This window comes from Giraffa tippelskirchi, chromosome X, assembly GCF_054371585.1.
Source record: "Giraffa tippelskirchi isolate mGirTip1 chromosome X, T2T-mGirTip1v1.2.pri, whole genome shotgun sequence".
NCBI classification, from domain to species: Eukaryota; Metazoa; Chordata; class Mammalia; order Artiodactyla; family Giraffidae; genus Giraffa; species Giraffa tippelskirchi.
The window spans coordinates 85,682,951-85,704,437 of NC_137289.1; the positions used below are offsets into that span (position 1 = coordinate 85,682,951).

Sequence of the window (21,487 nt, forward strand, 5' to 3'; positions counted from 1 at the left end):
TTCGCATATAATTACAGTTAAAGTAGGATTTACATCTAACATTTTTCTTTTTTTCAACTCTTAGCTTAGGTAATATTTTATGCCAGAACAATTTTTTTTATATAAAAGAGGACTTAAAGAAGTTGGAGTTTACACAGACATAGAAAACAACTTACAGGGAAAGGGGTGAAGGGGAGGGGTGACTTAGGAGCTTGGGATTAACAGATACACACTACTAGATATAAAATAGATAAACTATAAGTTTCTACTGTATAGCACAAGGAACTATATTCAGTATCTTGTAATAAATCATAATGGAAAAGAAAATGGAAAAAGATATATCTGAATCATTTTGCTATATACCAGCAACCAACAAAACATTGTAAATCAACTACAACTCAATTTTAAAAAGTAGGTTGGAGTTTTTTTCAAATTATTTATTTAGAACAAGTTCCATGAATAATATTACCAAATCCAAAGATATGCAATTAATGAAAATTTTGCCTTGAAGCCCTTCAAGAAAACTTTGCTGATTTACCTTTTAAAATAATGTATGATTTAAAAAACTGGGAATAGAACTGCCATATGACCCAGCAATCCCACTGCTGGGCATATACACCGAGGAAACCAGAATTGAAAGAGACGCGTGTACCCCAATGTTCATCGCAGCACTGTTTACAATAGCCAGGACATGGAAGCAACCTAGATGTCCATCAGCAGACGAATGGATAAGGAAGCTGTGGTACATATACACAATGGAATATTACTCAGCCATTAAAAAAAATACATTTGAATCGGTTCTACCGAGATGGATGAAACTGGAGCCCATTATACAGAGTGAAGTAAGCCAGAAAGAAAAACAACAATACAGTATACTAATGCATATATATGGACCTTGAAAGATGGTAACGATAACCCTATATGCGAGACAGAATAAGAGACACAGATGCATAGAACAATTTTATGGACTCTGAGGGAGAAGGTGAGGGTGGGACGTTCTGGGAGAATAGCATTGAAACATGTATATTATCATATGTGAAACAGAACACCATTCCATGTTCGATGCATGAGACAAGGGCTCAGGGCCGGGGCAATGGGATGACCCAGAGGGATGGGATGGGGAGGGAGGTGGGTGGGGGGTCCAGGAAGGGGAACACATGTAAACCCATGGCTGATTCATGTCAATGTATGGCAAAAACTATTACAATATTGTAAAGTAATTAGCCCCCAACTAAAATAAATAAATTTATAAAATAAAAAAAAAAAAAAAATAATGTATGATATTACTGACCCATAATTAGTTCAGTTCAGTTCAGTCGCTCAGTCGTGTCCGACTCTCTGCGACCCCATGAATTGCAGCACGCCAGGCCTCTCTGTCCCATAATTACGTCTACACTAGTTACTATCATTCTTAGGTTTGCCAATTCAACAGGCAAATATTTGTAGAATAATGCTATCAGCAAATAGAGATAATTTTACTGTTCTTGTTTCAATTTGCATGCATGCTAAGTCACTTTAGTCATGTTTGACTCTTTGAGACCCCATGGTAGCCTGCCAGGTTCCTCTGTCCGTGGGATTCTCCAGGCAAGAATACTAGAGTGGGTTGCCAGTCCCTTCTCCAGGGTCCCAACTCAGGGATCAAACCTGGGTCTCCTGCATTGCAGGCAGGTTCTTTACCATCTGAGCCACCAGGAAAGTCATATATGTGTGTGTGTGTGTGTGTGTGTGTGTGTGTGTGTGTGTGTGTTAGTCACTCAGTCATATCTGACTCTATGGAATTGCATGGACTATCGTCTTCCAGGCTCCTCTGTCCATGGGATTTTCCAAGCAAGAATACTGAATTGTGTTGCCATTTCCTTCTTCAGAGGATCTTCCCAACCCAGGGATAGAACCCGGGTTTTCTGCACTGAAGGCAGATTCTTTACCATGTAAGCCACCGGGTAAGTCTATATGTTGTTCAGTCATCCACTTTGCGACCCCATGAACTGCAGCACACCAGGCATCCCTGTCCCTCACCATCTCCCAAAGTTTGCCCAATTTTATGCCCATTGCATTGGTGAAGCCATCCAGCCATCCCATCCTCTGACACTCTCTTCTTCTGCCCTCAATCTTTCCCAGCATCAGGGACTTTTCCCATACCATCTTGATGACTGTATCTTTGTAGTATAGTCTAAAGTCAGGATGGTTGATTCCTCCAGCTCTGTTTAAAAAAGAAAAAAAAAATTTTTAAATGAAAAAAGTAAACCAGAAAAAAAAGAAAACGGTCATAGAGTGACAAAATTTATACCATGTAAATGTTAATTTTTAAAAATCAGTGTTTATATTGATATCAAAACATGGACTCTTTTAGAGCTAAGAAAATTACTAAAGATAAAGGACTATGGTTCACTAAGAAGACATAAAACGTGTAATTATTCAAATAGCAAAGCATCAAAATACAAGAAGCATAATTTAATAGAGATGAAAGAATAAATAAACAAGCGTCTCAATTTCTTTTTAAAATTCCATGTATTTAATTTGTCATGATGACTTTCTCACTGTTTGATCAACTAGTACAATACAAATTACATATAAGTTTGGCAAAAACATATCTGGTAACATTTATTTAAAAAAAAACCTATCAAAATTTTTTTCCTATGATACATTTGTATACTTTTGATACTTATAATGACCCTTTCATACACAATACAATATTATTTAATTTTACAGATAGAAAAGGTTATGTTTCAGAAAGGACTTGTCCAATATCCAAGTGAGTGGTGGAAACAGATATATGAGAAATTTCTTCAAGATATCAAAAAAGAAAAAGAAAAAACAATAAAAGTATCTGCCTTTTTATCCTATAGTTGCTAAAACAGGTATATTTATTCATATGAAATTGAAGTTATGCAAAAGAAATTAATTATGAATATCTCTTGTGGAATCATTAGTGTTTTTTTTTCTTGCTGTATTCCTGAATTTTTAAATGGCCTTTTATTTCTAGTGTAATATATAAAATAAAAAAGTTAAAAGCAAGTGAAACAAGCTATCATTTTAAGACAATCCAATTTATAATTTTTAAAAACAGCTTTAGTACAAAGCGATGCTATTTGTTTAGGGAGATTAAGAGTCTCTCGGTGTTGATAGCAGTATATATTTGCTACAATCATAAAAGATTACAACTGGACATTGTAATAAAAAATCATCAAGATGGTAAAGTAAACAGCAAATGTTTTTAATTTTAATATTTTAATTTTTCTTTACTTAGAATATATTTTTCCATTTATCTTGATATTTTACAATGCCAACTTAAAATGCAAATATAAGAGCATTTTATTTATTCAGCTAAAATGTGGAATCAGCAGAATCTATACTTCATAGCTTAAAACATCTTCAAGATATTTTAACCTATGAATTCTTCTGACAATGTTTACCAAATTAATAATTTTTAAGATGAAGTTTGTCTTATGTTCTTAGCAACCTTGATTTTTAAAAATTAATTTAATTTAATTTAGAACTATTGTAGATTTACAGAAAATTTGAGCAGATAAAAGAGAGCATTCCCATAAAATCTGGTCCTTCTATACACAGTTTTCTTTATTATCTTGTGTTAGTGTGGTACATTTGTTACAATTAATGAACCAACACTCACATATTAACATTAGCGAAGATCAGTTTGTTAATTTTGTTGTGAGGTTCTATTGGTTTTAGCAAACACATTCCATTATGTATACATCATTAAAGTCTCATAGACAATATTTTCAACAAAAATATTCTGTACTTTACCTATCCATTCCTCACTCCCTCCCATAGAAGCTCTGGCAAGCAGTGTCTCTACTGTTCAGCTTTTTCTGGAATGTCATACTTTCGAAATAGTGTAATATGTAGTCTTTTTAGACTGGTTGATTTCATACTTAATTCATTTAAGTATCTTCCATGTGTTTTTATGGTATATTAGCTCTTTTTTTTCACACTGAAAAACATTCCATGCATGATATGAAAGTTTATCCATTTACTTATTGAATGATATCTTGGTTGTTTCTAGATTTTGGAAATTATGAATAATGCCACTACGCAAATTCACATACAAAGTTTTGTGTTGACATGTTTTCAACTCATTTGTGTCAATAATTCAGAACACTGTTTCTGGATTGTATACTAAGCTTATGATTCAGTTCAGTTCAGTCACTCAGTCATGTCTGACTCTTCGTGACTCAATCGACTGCAGGCTCAATCGAATGCCAGGCTTCCCTGCCCATCACCAACTCCCAGAGCTTGCTCAAACTCATGTCCATTGAGTTGGTGATGCCACCCAACCATCTCATCCTCTGTCGTCCCCTTCTCCTCTTGCCCTCAATCTTTCCCAGCATCAGGGTCTTCTTTTTAAATTTATTTATTTATCAATTTTTTACTATACAATATTACATTGGTTTTGCCATACATTGACATGAATTTGCCATGCATGTACATGTGTTCCCCTTCCAGAACCCCCCTCCCACCTCCCTCCCCATCCCATCCCTCTGGGTCATCCCGATGCACCAGCCCCAAGCACCCTGTATCATGCATCAAACCTGGACTGGCGATTCGTTTCACATATGATAATTTACATGCTTCAATGCCATTCTCTCATATCATCCCGCCCTCACCCTCTCCCATAGAGTCCAAAAGGTCTTTTCAAATGAGTCAGCTCTTCGCATCAGGTGGACAAAGTATTTGAGTTTCAGCTTCAACATCAGTCCTTCCAATGAACACCCAGGACTGATCTCCTTTAGGATGGACTGGTTGGATCTCCTTGCAGTCCAAGGGACTCTCAAGAGTCTTCTCCAACACCACAGTTCAAAAGCATCCATTCTTCGGTGCTCAGCTTTCTTCATCGTCCAACTCTCACATCCATACATGACCACTGGAAAAACCATAGCCTTGACTAGACGGACCTTTGTTGGCAAAGTAATGTCTCTGCTTTTAAATATGCTATCTAGGTTGGTCATAACCTTCCTTCCAAGGAGTAAGCGTCTTTTAATTTCATGGCTGCAATCAACATCAGCAGTGATTTTGGAGCCCAAAAAAATAAAGTCTGACACTGTTTCCACTGTTCCCGCATCTATTTCCCATGAAGTGATGGGACCATATGCCATGATCTTAGTTTTTTGAATGCTGAGTTTTAAGCCAAGATTTTCACTCTCTTCTTTCACTTTCATCAAGAAGCTCTTTAGTTCCTCTTTGTTTTCTGCCATAAGGATGGTGTCATCTGCATATCCGAGGTTATTGATTTTTCTCCTTATATTTAGTTTTGTACAAAACTGCCAAATATTCTTGCAAAGTGGCTGTTACATTTTGTATTACCAGCAGCTATGGTGGCAGCATGTTTCTCTTCATCACTGTCACTATTTGGTGTTATGTTTCAATTTGCAATTCCCTAATGACCTGTGAAATTCTGAAAGAGATGGGAATACCAGACCATCTGATCTGTCTCTTGAGAAACCTGTATGCAGGTCAGGAAGCAACAGTTAGAACTGGACATGGAACAACAGACTGGTTCCAAATAGGAAAAGGAGTACCTCAAGGCAGAATATTGTCACCCTGCTTATTTAACTTATATGCAGAGTACATCATGAGAAACGCTGGGCTGGAAGAAGCACAAGCTGGAATCAAGATTTCTGGGATAAATATCAATAACCTCAGATATGCAGATGACACCACCCTTATGGCAGAAAGTGAAGAAGAACTAAAGAGCCTCCTGATGAAAGTGAAAGAGGAGAGTGAAAAAGTAGGCTTAAAGCTCAATGTTCAGAAAACTAAGATCATGGCACCTGGTCTCATCACTTAATGGGAAATAGATGGGGAAACAGTGGAAACAGTGTCAGACTTTATTTTTCTGGGCTCCAAAATCACTGCAGATGGTGATTGCAGCCATGAAATTAAAAGACGCTTACTCCTTGGAAGGAAGGTTATGACCAACCTAGATAGCATATTTAAAAGCAGAGACATTACTCTGCCAACAAAGGTCCATCTAGTCAAGGCTATGGTTTTTCCAGTGGTCATGTATGGATGTGAGAGTTGGACGATGAAGAAAGCTGAGCACCGAAGAATGGATGCTTTTGAACTGTGGTGTTGGAGAAGACTCTTGAGAGCCCCTTGGACTGCAAGGAGATCCAACCAGTTAATCCTAAAGGAGATCAGTCCTGGGTGTTCATTGGAAGGACTGATGTTGAAGCTAAAACTCAAATACTTTGGGCACCTCATGTGAACGGTTGACTCATTGGAAAAGACCCTAATGCTGGGAAGGATTGGGGGCAGGAGGAAAAGGGGACGACAGAGGATGAGATGGTTGGATGGCATCACTAACTCGATGGACATGGGTTTGGGTAGACTCCGGGAGTTGGTGATGGCCAGGGAGGCCTGGCGTGCTGCGATTCATGGGGTCGCAAAGAGTCAGACACGACTGAGCGACTGAACTGAACTGAATGACCTGTGATGCCGAACATCCTCTCATGTGCTTTTTTGCTGCTGTGTGTGCTCACTTGTGTCCGATAACCCCCCGGACTGCAGCCCGCCAGTCTCCTCCATCCATGGGATTTTCCCAGCAAGAATACTGGAATGGGCTACCATTTCCTTCTCCAGGTGCTTATTTGCTATCTGTGTATATTAGATGAGGTTTCTGTTCAAATGTTTTGTCCATTTTTAAGTTGGAAAATTTGTTTTCTTATTGTTTCATTTTAAGAGTTCTTTGAATATTTTGTATACAAATCTCTTACCAGCTACGTGTTTTGCAAGTATTTTCTCCTTGACCCTGGCTTGCCTTTCCATTCTCTTAACAGTGACTTTCACAGTGGAAAAGTTTAAATTTTTTATTTTATTTTTATTTATATTTTCCTAGCATTCAGTTCAGTTCAGTTCAGTCACTCAGTCGTGTCTGACTCTTTGCGACCCCATGGACTGCAGCACGTCAGGCCTCCCTGTTCATCACCAACTCCCGGAATTTACCCGAACTCATGTCCATTGAGTCAGTGATCCCATCCAACCATCTCATCCTCTGTCGTCCCCTTCTCCTCCTGCCCTCAATCTTTCCCAACATCAGGGTCTTTTCAAATGAATCAGCTCTTCGCATCAGGTGGCCAAAGTATTGGAGTTTCAGCTTCAACATCAGTCCTTCCAATGAATATTCAGGACTGATTTCCTTTAGGATGGACTGGTTGGATGTCCTTGCAGTCCAAGGGACTCTCAAGAGTCTTCTCCAACACCACAGTTCAAAAGCATTGATTCTTTGGCACTCAGCTTTCTTTATGGTCCAACTCTCACATCCTTACTTGACTACTGGAAAAACCATAGCCTTGACTAGATGGACCATTGAGGTATAACTGACAAATAAAATAGTAAACATGTAAAGTTTACAACTTGATGATTTAATAAACACAGTGAAATTACCACAACCCAGTTAATTAACTCATCCATTACCTTATGTAAGTACCTTTTTTGTATGGCAAAAATGATTAAGATCTACTCTTTGAGCAAATTTCAAGTGTACAATAAAATAGTATTAACTATATTCACTGTGCTGTACATTATATCCCCAGAACATATTGATATTAGTGAAATTTTGTACCCTTTGACCAACATTTCCCTATTTCTCCCAAGCCCCACTCCTTGTTCACTACCATTCTACTTTGTTTCAATTAGCTTGTCCTTTTTTTAAAAAAAAGATTCCACTTAAAAGTAAGATCATACATATTTGTCTTTCCCTGCTTGGCTTATTTCGTTTAGCCTAGTGTCTTTTAGATTCATCAGTGTTGTTTCAAATGTCAGGATTTTCTTCTTTTATGATTCAAAAATATTCCATTGTGTGTATGTGTGTATTACATATTCTTAATCTATTCATCCACTGACAAACATTGGTTATGTCCTGTTTGGGTTATTGAGAATGATGCTGAAATAAACAATGGAATGTAGGTGTCTCTGAGAAACTAATTTTGTCTTTGGAATTTACAGATATATTTTGTTTTATTGCATGTCACTTTATTGCTTCAAAGATATTGTGTATTTGAGGAGAAATTAAATGGAGCAATAGGAAGATGGAAGTTCACCTCCTTCCACCCATAAACACATTAAAAATGCATGTATGTCTTTCAAATTCCATATATATGCATTAGTATACTCTATTGGTGTTTTTCTTTCTGGCTTACTTCACTCTGTATAATGGGCTCCAGTTTCATCCATCTCAATAGAACCGATTCAAATGTATTTTTTTTAATGGCTGAGTAATATTCCATTGTGTATATGGTCCAGGAAGGGGAACACATGTAAATCCATGGCTGATTCATGTCAATGTATGGCAAAAACTATTACAATATTGTAAAGTAATTAGCCCCCAACTAAAAAAATTTATTTTTTAAAAAATTCATGTACATGTGGAACTATTCTCACTGAAAAGTAACATCCACTTCAAATCAGTCACCCACCAGAGGCATTGGGCCCACATAGTCAGTATAGGGACATTCTCACATAAGAACATCTGCTCAAGACCACAATAGGTAAATGTTTCACCTAAATTCATAGAGGCAGATAAAGTTCAGTAAAATGAAAAGGCAGAGGAACTACTCTCAATTGAAAGAGCAAGAGAAAAGCTCTGAAAAAATAATGAAACAGAAATAAACAATTAACCTGATAAAGAACATTGATGATAAAAATTTTAACTGAATTAGGGCAAAGAATTAATATTAATATAAACTCAAGTCATTTTAACAAGGAACTAGAAAATATTAAAAAGGCCCAACCAAAAATAGATAATTTAATATCTGAAATTTTAAAAAATGACTCTAATAGAAATAAATAGCAGACTAAGCAGCATAGAAGATAAAATGTTGAAAATCACCTAATCAGAACAGCAGAAATAAAAACAAATTTAAAAATAACTAAATTAACATTAAATATAGCAGCATTCACATTATAGGGGTTCTAGAAGGAGAATAAATAGAAGGGGACAAAAATGTATTTGAAGAAATTATGACTGAAAATTTCCCAAACCTGAAGAAAGAAATAGATATCTAGATACTTGAAGCACAGAAGGTTTCATACAAGATGAACCCCCCCCAAAAAAAACCCACATCAAGATACATAATAATTAAAATGGCAAAAATTAGATAATTTGAAAGGCAGCAAGGGAAATACCAAAAGTTATACATAAGGGAACCTCCATAAAGCTACCAGCTAATTTCTCTGCAGAAACTGCAGGCAAGAATGGAGTGGCATGGTATATAAAAAGTACTAAATGGGAAAACCTGAAACCTAGAATACTCTACCTAGCAAGATTATAATTTAGAATACAAGAAGAGATAAAGAACTTCTCAGACAAACAAAAACTAAAAGAATTAATCAATATTTGTTGCTGGTCAGTCACTAAGTTGTGGGTGACTCTTTGTGACCCCATGGACTATAGCAGGCCAGACTCCTCTGTCCTCCACTATCTCCCAGAATTTGCTCGAATTCATATCCATTGAGTCAGTGATGCTACCTAACCATCTCTTCTTCTGCTGCCCCCTTCTCCCTTTGCCTTCAATCTTTCCCAACATCAGGGTCTTTTCCAATGAGTCAGCTTTTTGCATTTGGTGGCCAAAGTATTCTAGCTTCAGCTTCATCAACAGTCCTTCCAACGAATATTAAGGGTTAATTTCCTTTTGGATTGACTAATTTGATCTCTCTATAGTCCAAGGGACTCTCAAGAGTCTTCTGCAGCAAAGCTTACCCTAAAAGAGATATCGAAGGATCTTCTCTAAATGGAAAAAAGTAAGAATCTATAGGAAAAAGAAAATTGCACTAGGAAAGGCAGATATACAGTAAGGCTTAAAGATTAGTTAAATGAGAGAGTGTGTAGATTAAAAGACAAAAAAGTAAAAGTAACTAAAACTATAAGAGACAGTTAAAGGATAATGTAAAATATGACTCTAAAACCACAAAGTGTGGGGGAGAGGAGAAAATGTAGATCTTTCAGAATATACTTGAACTTAAGTGACCACTAGTTTAAAACAAGTAGGTATAATTATAGGTCAACATATATAAATCCTATGATAACCATAAATCAAAAACAAATAATAGAACCATAAAAATCAAAAAGAAAGATATCAAACATAATACTAAAGAAAATCATCAAGCTACAACAGAAGAGACAAAAAGAAGAAAATGAACAGAAAACTGCAAAACCAACTGGAAAAAAGTAATAAAATGGTAATAAGTACACATGGTTGGTGGTTTAGCAGCTAAATTGTTTCTGACTCTTGCAACCCCATTGACTGTAGCCCTCCAGGCTCCTTTGTCCATGGAATTCTCCAGGCAAGAATACATGAGTGAGTTGCCATTTCCTTCTCCAGGAGATCTTCCCAAACGAGGGATCAAACCCCAGTCTCCTGCATTGGCAAGCCAATTCTTTACCGACTGAGCTATCAGGGAAGCCCTAATAAGTACACACCTATCAACAATTGCTTTAAATGTCAATGGACGAAATGCTCCGACCAAAAGACATAAAGTGGCTGATGATTAAAAAACAAAACCTTTCAATATGCTACCTACAAAAGACTCACTTCAGGCCTAAAGACATGATTGAAAAAGAAGGGATGGGAAAAGATATTTCATGAAAATGGGAATGTCAAGAAATCAGGGGTAACAATACTCATATCAGAGAAAATAGACTTTAAAACAAAGGCTACAACAAGAGACAAAGAAGGGCACTATATAATATTTCAATTAAAACAAATGATTTTTTAATTGAAGATGTTGTAGCAACCCTGCACTGAGCAAGTCTACCAACACTATTTTTCCAAGAGCATTTGCTCACTTCATATCTCTGTCACATTTTTGTGATTTTTGCAATATTTCAAACGTTTTCATTTTTATTATATTGGTTATGGGTGATATGTGATCAGGGACCTATAATGTTACTATTGCAAGAAGACTGATACTAGCTGAAGGCTCAGATGATGTTCTTTATATCTGTGGGTGTGTTTCCTTTTGTTGTCGCTATTACATTCATTTTTTTGTTTTATTTTTAGATTTTACATATAAGTGATAACCAAGAATTGTTTTTCTCTGTCTCACATATTTCACTGAGTATAATCCCTACAGGTCAGGAAGCAACAGTTAGAAGTGGACATGGAACAACAGACTGGTTCCAAATAGGAAAAGGAGTACGTCAAAGCAGAAGATTGTCACCCTGCTTATTTAACTTATATGCAGAGTACATCATGAGAAACGCTGGGCTGGAGGAAGCACAAGCTGGAACCAAGATTGCTGGGAGAAATATCAATAACCTCAGATATGTAGATGACACCACCCTTATGGCAGAATGTGAAGAAGAACTAAAGAGCCTCTTGATGAAAGTGAAAGAGGAGAGTGAAAAAGTTGGCTTAATGCTCAACATTCAGAAAACTAAGATCATGGCATCCGGTCCCATAACTTCATGGCAAATAGATGGGGAAACAGTGGAAACAGTGGCTGACTTTATTTTTGGGGCTCCAAAATCACTGCAGATGGTGATTGCAGCCATGAAATTAAAAGACGCTTACTCCTTGGAAGGAAAGTTATGATCAACCCAGACAGCATATTGAAAAGCAGAGACATCACTGTCAACAAAGGTCCATCTAGTCAAGGCTATGGTTTTTCCAGTGGTCATGTATGGATGTGAGAGTTGGACTATAAAGAAAGCTGAGCACTGAAGAATTGATGCTTTTGAACTGTAGTGTTGGAGAAGACTCTTGAGAGTCCCTTGGACTGCAAAGAGATCCAACCAGTCCATCCTAAAGGAGATCAGACCTGGGTGTTCATTGGAAGGACTGATGTTGAAGCTGAAACTCCAATACTTTGGCCACCTGATGCGAAGAGCTGACTCATTTGAAAAGACCCTGATGTTGGGAAAGATTGAGGGCAGGAGGAGAAGGGGACGACAGAGGATGAGATGGTTAGATGGCATCACCGACTCAATGGACATGGGTTTGGGTGGACTCCGGGAGTTGGTGATGGACAGGGAGGCCTGGTGTGCTGCGGTTCACGGGGTCACAAAGAGTCAGACATGACTGAGTGACTGGACTGAACTGAACTGTACTGAATCCCTACATGTCCATCTATATTGTTGCAAATGGCAAGTTGTTATTCTTTTTGTGGCAGAGTAATATCCCATTGAATATACTACATTTTCTTTATCCATTCATTTGTTGGTGGAATCTTGGGTTGCTACCATATCTTGATTGTTGTAAATAATGTAACTATGAGCATTGGAGTACATGTATCTTTTCTTGAATTTGTGTTTTTGTTTTCTTTGAATACATATCCAGGAATAGATATATTGCTGGATCATATGGTAGTTCCATTTCTTTGAGGAATCTGCATATTGATTTTCATAGTTTCTGCACCAATGTACATTTCTGCCAATGCTATACAGGGTTCCCTTTTCTCACATCCTCAGAACATTTGTTATTTGTGGTCTTTTTGATGATGGCCATTCTGAGATATGTGAGGTTAGGGTGGATATCTTATTGTGGTTTTGACTTGCATTTCTCTGATGATTAATGATGTTGGACATCTTTTCATGTGCCTGTTAGCCATCTATATGTCTTCTTTGTGAAAATGTGTATTTAGGTCTTCTGTGCTTTATAATTTTTTTTTGTTTAATATTGAGTTTTATGAGCTATTCATATAGTTTGGAAATTAACACCTTATTGTTCATACCATTTGTAAATATTTTTCTCCCATTACATAGGTTGTCTTCATCTTGTCAATGGTCTCATTTGCTGTGCAGAAACTTTTAAGTTTAGTTACGTTCTTTTAAAAATGTTTTCTTTTGTTTCCTTTGCCTTAGGAGACATATCAAAGGGATATTTCTATGACATGTCAAAGATTGTTCTGCCAATGTCCTCTTCTAGGAGTTTCATGGTTTATTGAAATTTAGGGCTTCAATCCATTTTGAATTCATTTCTGTATATGACGTGAGTGTGTGTGTGTGTGTGTGTGTGTGTGTGTGTGTGTGTGTGTGTGTGTGTTTGCACATGCTCAGTCCCGTCTGACTCTGTGCGACCTTTTAGACTGTAGCCCACCAGGCTCCTCTATCCATAGGATTTTTCAGGCAAGAATAACTGGAGTGGGTTGCCAGTTCCTTCTCAAGGGAATCTTCCAAACCCAGGGGCTAACCCACGTCTCCTACATTTCCTGCATTGGCAGGTGGATTCTTTACCATTGAACCATTGGGGAAGGTCTTTCTCCTAGGAAAAAGAGTCCTAATTTATTCTCTTACTTGTACCTGTTCAGTTTTTCCAGCACCTCTTATTGAAGAACTGTCTTTCCTCATCGTATGTTCTTACCTCCTTTGTTGTAGATTAATTGATTATATATTCATGAGTTTATTTCTGACTTTTCTGCTCCATCAATAAATGAGTCTGTTTTTGTACTGGCACCATGTTGTTTTGATTACCATAGCTTTGTATTCTAGTCTGAGGCCAAGAAAGTTATAGTTTCAGCTTAGTTCTTTTTTATCGAGATTGCTTTGGCTATTCAGTTTTTTGGGTTACACATAAATTTTAGGATTGTTTATTTTTGTAAAAAATATTATGGGTATTTTCATATGAACTGCATTAAATCTGTAGATTGCTTTGACCATTGTAACAATATTAATTCTTCCAATCCATGAACAAGTTATATAAGTCAGCTAAATATCTCCGCATGTCAGTAAATATTCAGCTACAAATGTGTCCCCTGTAGAGTTAAACTATCTGGGGAAACCCCAGAAAAATATAAGCATAATGAAGGGACTAAGCTTAAGAAATTATAGCTCATTTATAACATAGAATATAAACTAAAGACAAAATTAGCGAATATTTACTAATTTGGAAATATGATATGAAAGACCAATTATAGTGAAATTAACCCATAGTGAGACAATACATATTACATTTTGAAGGTACTATTTATTTATGTAAGTCTCATGTGCTTCAAAGTTTTTCTTTGTGTCAAGTGGTAGAATTAGGAGTAATTTTTACTTTTTCTTATCAATTAAACAAGGCTTCTATTACGTTTTATTTTTTGATTCAGCCAACAATTATTGAGAATCTTTTATGCACTAGTTTCATGAAAAGTGCTGGAAATGCAAGACATGGACACTGTTAAAATCTATCTGCTTGTTAATCTCTCAGAAAGCAGAGATTTAGTGAGAATTAAATGTTAAAATATGATTGTGCTCATATATAAATTATTTATAATATAGTATATTTGGGCTTAAACCTCAACCAGTGCATTCATTGAATACTCAATGAGAGAGAGAATTTAACCTGAAGTCACAAAGTTTGCTCCCAGATGACCCAAGTGAATTCTGTTATCAACTTAGAATTATTAATAATTTTGTATTTTCCTTTTTTAAAATTTATTTTTAATTAGAGGATAATTCTTACAGTATTGTGTTAGTTTCTGCTGTACAACAACATGAATCAGTCATAGGTATACATATATCCCCTCCCTCTAGAGCCTTCCTCCCACTCCCCATCCCACCCCTCTAGGTTGTCACAGAGTACCCAGCTGAGTTCCCTCTATTATACAGCAACTTCCCACTAACTATCTATTTTACACACTGTAGTGTGTATATGTCAGTACTACTCTCCCAATTCATCGCACCCTCCCCTTATACTCCTGTGTCCACATATGTGTCCTTATTCCTGCCCTGCAAATAGGTTCATCAGTGGCCATTATCAAAAACTCCACAAACAGTAAATGCTGGAGAGAATGTGGAGAAAAGGGAACCCTCTTGCACTGCTGGTGGGAATGTAAATTGGTATAACCACTATGGAGAGTCCTTAAAAAACTAATAAAAATACCACATGAACCAGCAGTCCCACTACTGAGCCACCACTCTGAGAATACCATAATTCAAAAAAAAACACATGTACTCTGATGTTCATTGCAGCACTATTTATAGTATGCAGGACATGGAAGCAACCTAGATGTCCATCAACAGATGAATGGATAAAGAAGTTGTGGTACATATATACAATGGAATATTACTCAGCCATAAAAAGGAATGAATTTGAGTCAGTTGAAGTGAGGTGTATGAACCTAGAGCCTGTTATACAGAGTTAAGTAAGTCAGAAAGAGGAAAACAAATACTGTATATTAACACATATATACAGAATCTAAAAAATGATAGTGTATTATCTGTATAAAAATAAATGTTTAAAATAAATAAAAACGAACAAAAAAAAACTACAGCTACCCTGATAAAATATTGGAAGAGTACAGAAATGATTGCAATAGCAAGTCCAGAAAATTGTCCAGGTTTTCAGGTCCTCTCACAATGTTGTACTTGATGAGGGTAAATTGATAACTATATTTGTGAATAGTTACTTAATAATGACCCCCCAAAATATTTCAAAACTTGAACTCTTCAATTCTTCTTTTGACAATGTTTGTTCAGAAAAAATCTAGAATGTAACCAAGGTTTGTGCACTATGCTCTAAGCAACATGGATTTGAATAAGAAAACAAAAAACAAAGAAGCCATCCAGATGTTCAATGATGATGAACTAGTGAAAACAAATATGCCCATATCTATATCTACATATGGATACAGATGCATACACCTATCTGTTCCCCTATCTAGCCCATTCCCTGGAATACTAAACAGCCATGGAAACTATTTTAGAAGAATATTTAATGACATGAAAAGAAGTTCAATAATATCTATCTATACATCTATATCTATCAATATCATATATTTATTGTGAAAAGGCAGATAATGAAACAGTATATACATTACAATTAACATATATATCACATGAAAAATACTGGACAGGTGCAGATGAATGATTCAGGGAGGTATGGGTGATCATTAAGATTCATTACTTGTGACATTAATTTTCTTCTGTTGACTTGTCTGTTTTGTGATTTTTTTTTCTCCTACAATGAAGCTGGATTATTTTTCTGAGAATGGGGAAAAGGGCAGGAAGTGGGCTCAGGGGAAGGAGGTGATAAACAGTATTTAAATTCACCAAAACAACTAAGGACAGAAAAATACCATTTGCAGCCCATCAAGCTGGCCAAGACACACACACACACGCATCCGCACGTGTGCGCGCGCACGCACGCGCACACACACACACACACAAACACACACCAATTACAGTGACCAGGAGACTATGCAGGGGAAATGGGCATATTCTTTTTACTAGCTGAGCTGGCTGGCATGAATGTAAATTGGTATAATGCTTATGAAGGGGCCATTTGGCAACACACAGGAACAGTCTTTAAAATGTCCACATGTGGATCCTGCAAGTCCACAATTAAGACCATCCTGTACGCTAGCAAAGATTTGGCTTGACAAGGAAGAATTCACTCATCAGAGTATACACAGTGCTGGGTTTAAACACAGGGAAAGAACTAGGCACCACCTGAATGTCCAAAAATGCGGGGATGATTACAGAAATTTTAGGGTCCATAGATTAAACTCTGCAGGCACTGAAGATGACCTTTCTCAAGCCTGTTGAATAACATGGAAAGAAGTTCAATGGGTTGACGTTCGTTTGGTTTTAGTTTTTGAAAAAGCAGGTTAAGAAACACCACATACATGAACCATTCTATAACACTGTGTTAAAAGGGAAGGTGGGGTGGAGGTGTGGAAGGGTGAGAGAGAGAGTGAGGAGAGAAGAGAGCCTGGAAAACAGCACACCAAAATGGTAAAAGTGGTTGTCTCCGGGTAGTAGGGTCATGGGGAGCAATTACTCTCTTGGTTTTCCCTCATTTGATTTCCTTCTCCTTCCTGATGTTTCTACCATGACATTGCATCACCTGTGCAATAAACAAAGAGAGAAAGTGCTTTTTAAACCAAACCACAAGGAGAAGAGGCAGCCTTGAACTATCAAGTGGCACAGATTAGCAAGATTATTCACAACACCCAAGGTGGGTGTGGGGGGAGGGGAGGGGAGAGAAGGGGGAAGTCAAGAGAGAGACAGAGAGGGACAAACAGGAAGGCAGAGGTGGAGGGAGGAAGGAGGAAGGAAGGGGTGAGAGAGAGACCTGCACTCCCAATACAATACACTGCTGGTGGGTTTGGGGAAAATGAGGGGGGCGGGGTTGTAAACCGGGTGGGAGCCAAGGTTTGGCTCTGCTGGCTGGCTCGCTCCTGGGATGTTTTCATCGCAAGGTGGCCTCCTCATCGGTGTCTTCCTCGAAATCCTTGACGTCAGCACTGGTGGACTGCCTGGCCCAGGCTCCCCTTTCGGCCTCTCGTTCTTTATGCGACTTGAATCTCCCAACGAAAATTTTGCGGTAGTTCAGAAACATGCCATTCATCGCATCTATGGCCCGCTCGGCGGACTCCTGCTTCTGGAAGTGCACGAACCCGTAGCCCTTGGGCCCCTTTTCGTCGCAGGCCACTTTGCAGGACAGGATGTTGCCGAACGCCGAGAAGATGTTGTACAGAGCCTTGTTGTCGATGGTCTTGCCCAGGTTCTTGATGAAGACGTTGCCCACTCCGCTCTTGCGGAGCGACGGGTCCCGCTGGGACCACATGATGCGCACCGGCCTGCCCTTGATGACATCAAAGTTCAGGGTCTCCAGGGCCCGCTTGGCGTCCACCGGTTGCTGGTAGTTGACATACGCATAGCCCAACGAGCGGCGGGTGATCTTGTCCCTGCAAAGGCGGATGGAGAGGATGGGCCCGGCCGGGCTGAACTTCTCATACAGCATTGCCTCCGTCACCTCAGGGTGCAGGTCGCCCACGTACAGCGAGGCCATAGGAAAGTCCGGGTTCCCCTCGGGGCCCCCGCCCGTTTCCGCATCTGCCTCCGCGGCGGCAGCCACCGCCGCCGCCGCCGCCGCCGCCTCCACCTCCGCAGCGGCATCCGCATCCGCCTCTCCCAAGGCGGACGGCTCAGCCTCGGCTGCGGCGGCGGCTTCGGCCGCGCTGGCCTCCGCCACCGCCACGGCCGCTGCCGCCAGGGCAGCCTCCGCCTCCTCCTCCGCCAGGGCTGCCACCGCCTCCCCCAGGGTGGCCTCCGCCACTGCCTCCTCTACTGAGGCCTCGGCCTCCACCTCTGCTTCCGCCTCTGCCACGGAGGCCTCCGCCACCGCTTCTGCCACGGTCGCCGCCGCAGCCTCCGCCGCCGCCGCTGCCGCCGCCGCCGCCGCCACTGTCGCCGCTGTCGCCACGGTCGCCGGTGCCGCCGGGCCGCTGCCGCGACCTCCCTTCCCGCGAGCCTGGTGGGGGGCGGGGGGAGTGAGAGGCGGGAGAGGGCTGGAGGGCAGGTGGGCGCCGGAACCCGGGCCGGGGGCGCGAGCTGGGGCGGAGGACCCCGGGCCAGCCGATCTAGCGAGTCCCAGTCACCTGGGATGGCTAGCGCTGTCAGGAGCGCGCCGGTGCGAGTCACTGCAGCCTGTAGCCCGCTGCTGCCGCCGCCGCCGCTCGGTCGTGGGTTAGCGTGCCGGGCGCCGGCGGGCGGCGTGTGGTGGGGGGCAGGGGGTGTTGGCGTCTGTGGTCCGGGCAGCCGGGAAGGCTTCTGTCTCTTTGGTTCCCCCTGTGGCTGCTGCGGGGCTGCGGGGCTGCGGGGCTGCGGGGCTGCGGGGCTGCGGGGCTGCGGGGCTGCGGGGCAGCGGGCGGGGGGAGGGGGTGGGAGCGGGAGGCTTGGTGTTGGCGGGAGGGAGTGTGGGTTCTCAGCCTCTCCATCAACTGGATGTGTATGAAGAGGAAGCCAGGGAAAGAGTTCCATGTGGACCAAGGGAATCTGACATAGATTTAGGGAGTTTTGTTCTATCCTTCCTCTCCCCATAGAACATTTAAATGATTAAATCAAGCACCTTGCAAGAGAAGGTGGGCGGCATTGAGAAAACACTTGCCCGGCCTAAACAAAACCAAGCAAAAATGGTTTTCTCACGTTTAGGGGTTGGTTCTTCCCCACCTCAACGCACACACACTCCCCAACATTACCGCCACCAAGGCAACAACTTCTATTCTGAACTGGAGCTGGGGCTAATGGGACACTCTTCCCCTCCAGCCCTGCAGCCTGCTGACCCACTTTTTCAGAGATTCCTCCCCCTTTTCCAGCTCTTTCCTTTCTCTAGAACACTTGCAGAAGAAATAAAGAATACAAGAACACGTACTCATTTATTCATAATGCCATGCCACAAATATTTATGGAGCCTAGGGATATACAGGGGTCTGAAGCAAGAGGAAATGGATCGGTTTTGAGATTGACCTTGGGAGCAGACAGTGTGGGCTGGAAACCCTGTCCCTGCTCCAGACTATGGGAGACCTAGGGTCCTAGGGTTCTTCAGCCCCCCAACTCCTCCCACCCACTCGGTCTCAATCCATGCAGCCTGGAAGCAGGGGAGGAATCAAGAGCACTCTGTTCTTAGTGCCATCCTCCATGATGGGTGAGGAAAGTCAAATCAAGAGCTGGGGACAGGACCTGGTCCAGAGCCAGGCATTTGTTTCTTCTTGTCTCCGCCCTCGACTTGCTGACATTCCCAATGTGAACCAGGAATGGCACATCCATGTTCAAAACAAAAACAAAACCGGAAATCTCTCTAGGATGAGGTGTCTCTTCCCAGTTCACCAGTTAATATTTAGGGAAGCCTTACCCACCACTTGGCACTGGGGGCTTAGAGACAGGCAGTGTGATACTTGAGTAGTGAATGTTGGTGTGTTGGAGGTGTGGGGCAAGGTGAGGAAATGTGAGCAGTGTGTATTGCAGCAGAGAGGCCACACAAGGCCAAATGCTGAGAGGATAGGCAAGCAAGCAACCATTAGAGTAGAGTGCAACAGAGGCTAGAGTCCTACTTCTTCCAGAAAGGAGGACCCACCCAGTAACCTTTTCTGGTGGGAATCAAGCAAGCCCCCAAGGTGACCTCTTGAAAGATGAGTAGCAGTCCAGCACATTGAGACAGAATGGAAGGCATTCCATTCCCATAGACAGAGGGATTAGTCTGTGTCCAAGGCCCTATAGCATGCTAGCACATGCATAGTCACTTCTCGTCATGCCTAATCATCTGATGTGGACAGAGCTCATGATCTCCAAGAGTATATGGTAGAAGATGGGGTTGGAAGGTGTGGGGGCCCTGAAAAGAAAGCTAAGATGCTTGGACTCTATACCCAAGCTCACGGAGCCCACTCAACACATTCAAGGAGGGACTTGGTATGATCAGATCTTTGATACAAACTAAATATCAACACAGAAAGTAGCTAAGAGTAGATATTAAAAGTTCTCATTAAAAGGGGAAAACAAAGTGTAACTGAGGTGATGGATGCTTATTAAACTTCTTGTGGTAATCATTTTAGTGATATGTACATGTATCAAATCATTTTGTTGTACACTTTAAACTTATATAGTGTTATATGTCAATTATATCTCAATAAAACTTGGGGGAACCCGTCGATATATATATAAATGTACGCACGCACGAACACACACACACACACACAGTCAGCACTGAGACAAAGCTGACAGAATAAAAAAAAAAAGACAGTCAGATGTGGCCAGTTCCAAGAACAACTCTTCCCTCCTTTTCCTCCATAAATAGAGGTTTCACAGTTACCATGAGCCAGGCGTTGAACTGTGGACTTTGGGGTCAAATATAAAAACTGATCAAACCATAGAGCCTTTCCTCAGGGTGTCTCACTCCACTAAAGCTTGGGCTGCCCATACAAATAAGAGAAATGCTAGCAGAGGGCTATATGCGCTATGTGATTGGACTATGGTGGCCATGGAGTTTCACTTGCCCAGCACATATTCTCTCCTCCCCCTCACTCCAGTCCATCCACCTTCCATGGGCATATAAAGCTGTTTTCTGTGGTGGCAGCATTGCCTTAACCTGAACAACCCTGCACCTTCAGAACTGACTGGGTCACCATGGGGTGTGAAGCAGTGAGAACTTTCTCATCACTGCCTGGAAAGCATCCCAAGAAGACTGAGAAGCAGACATACAGACATGTACCTTGCCAGCATGCAAAGTCTAGCCCTCTACCCCTAGACAGGGCTAGTGCCAGCAAAGGGCAGGGACATAGACTTAGGAAGAGCCTGCTGTGCAGCTGGTGCCTTGACTAAGGTGGTCACTGTCACTGCTCTTAGGAGCCACCTTCTGAGAATCTAGGTTGCTTGTAGGCAGGAGGCAGATGAGCTGTGCCTCAGCATTCCAGGTGGCTGCCAAGAAGGACCCAAGGAGGCAGAGGCCAAGGAGGAAGCAACGATTGCTGGTGGGTAGGGGGTCAGGGGATGACAAGAAGAACTTCTCAGCCCATTGTTTGGAGGCAGTAGGGACAAGAGGGGCCAATTCAAGGACCAGAACTCAACAAGTTCTCTTTCTCTGGCTTTGACTTCCAGCCCACAGAGCCAACAGAAATCGGTGAAACAGTAGGGGAAAGAGGTGAAGTAAAGTCATGCTTGGTCAGTGAATCCACAAACTTGTCAGAAGACAATTCCTAGGCCCTGGACCCTCCAGCAACAGGAACAGGGCTACTCCAGTGACAAGGAGAGCAGCTGGGGAATACTCTTCAAGTCCTTTCTCACAGACGC

The 21,487-nt window shown here is 40.9% G+C and overlaps 1 protein-coding gene across 1 annotated transcript; it reads right to left on the minus strand.

The window, feature by feature from the left end:
• Window positions 1-14,880: 14,880 nt before the first annotated feature.
• Window positions 14,881-18,426, minus strand: LOC145535862 (polyadenylate-binding protein 1-like 2). The gene is made up of 2 exons (XM_081564208.1): window positions 18,304-18,426; window positions 14,881-18,176 (listed from the first exon to the last, which is right to left on the minus strand). Exon 2 carries the CDS (start codon window positions 17,712-17,714, stop codon window positions 17,112-17,114), a length of 603 nt encoding a protein of 200 aa, XP_081420334.1. The 5' UTR covers window positions 17,715-18,176; window positions 18,304-18,426; the 3' UTR covers window positions 14,881-17,111.
• Between the last annotated feature and the right edge of the window lie 3,061 nt (window positions 18,427-21,487).

Excerpts from the sequence above, each read along its gene's own strand:
- LOC145535862 (XM_081564208.1), bottom strand. The coding sequence starts at position 17,714 with ATGGCCTCGCTGTACGTGGGCGACCTGCACCCTGAGGTGACGGAGGCA.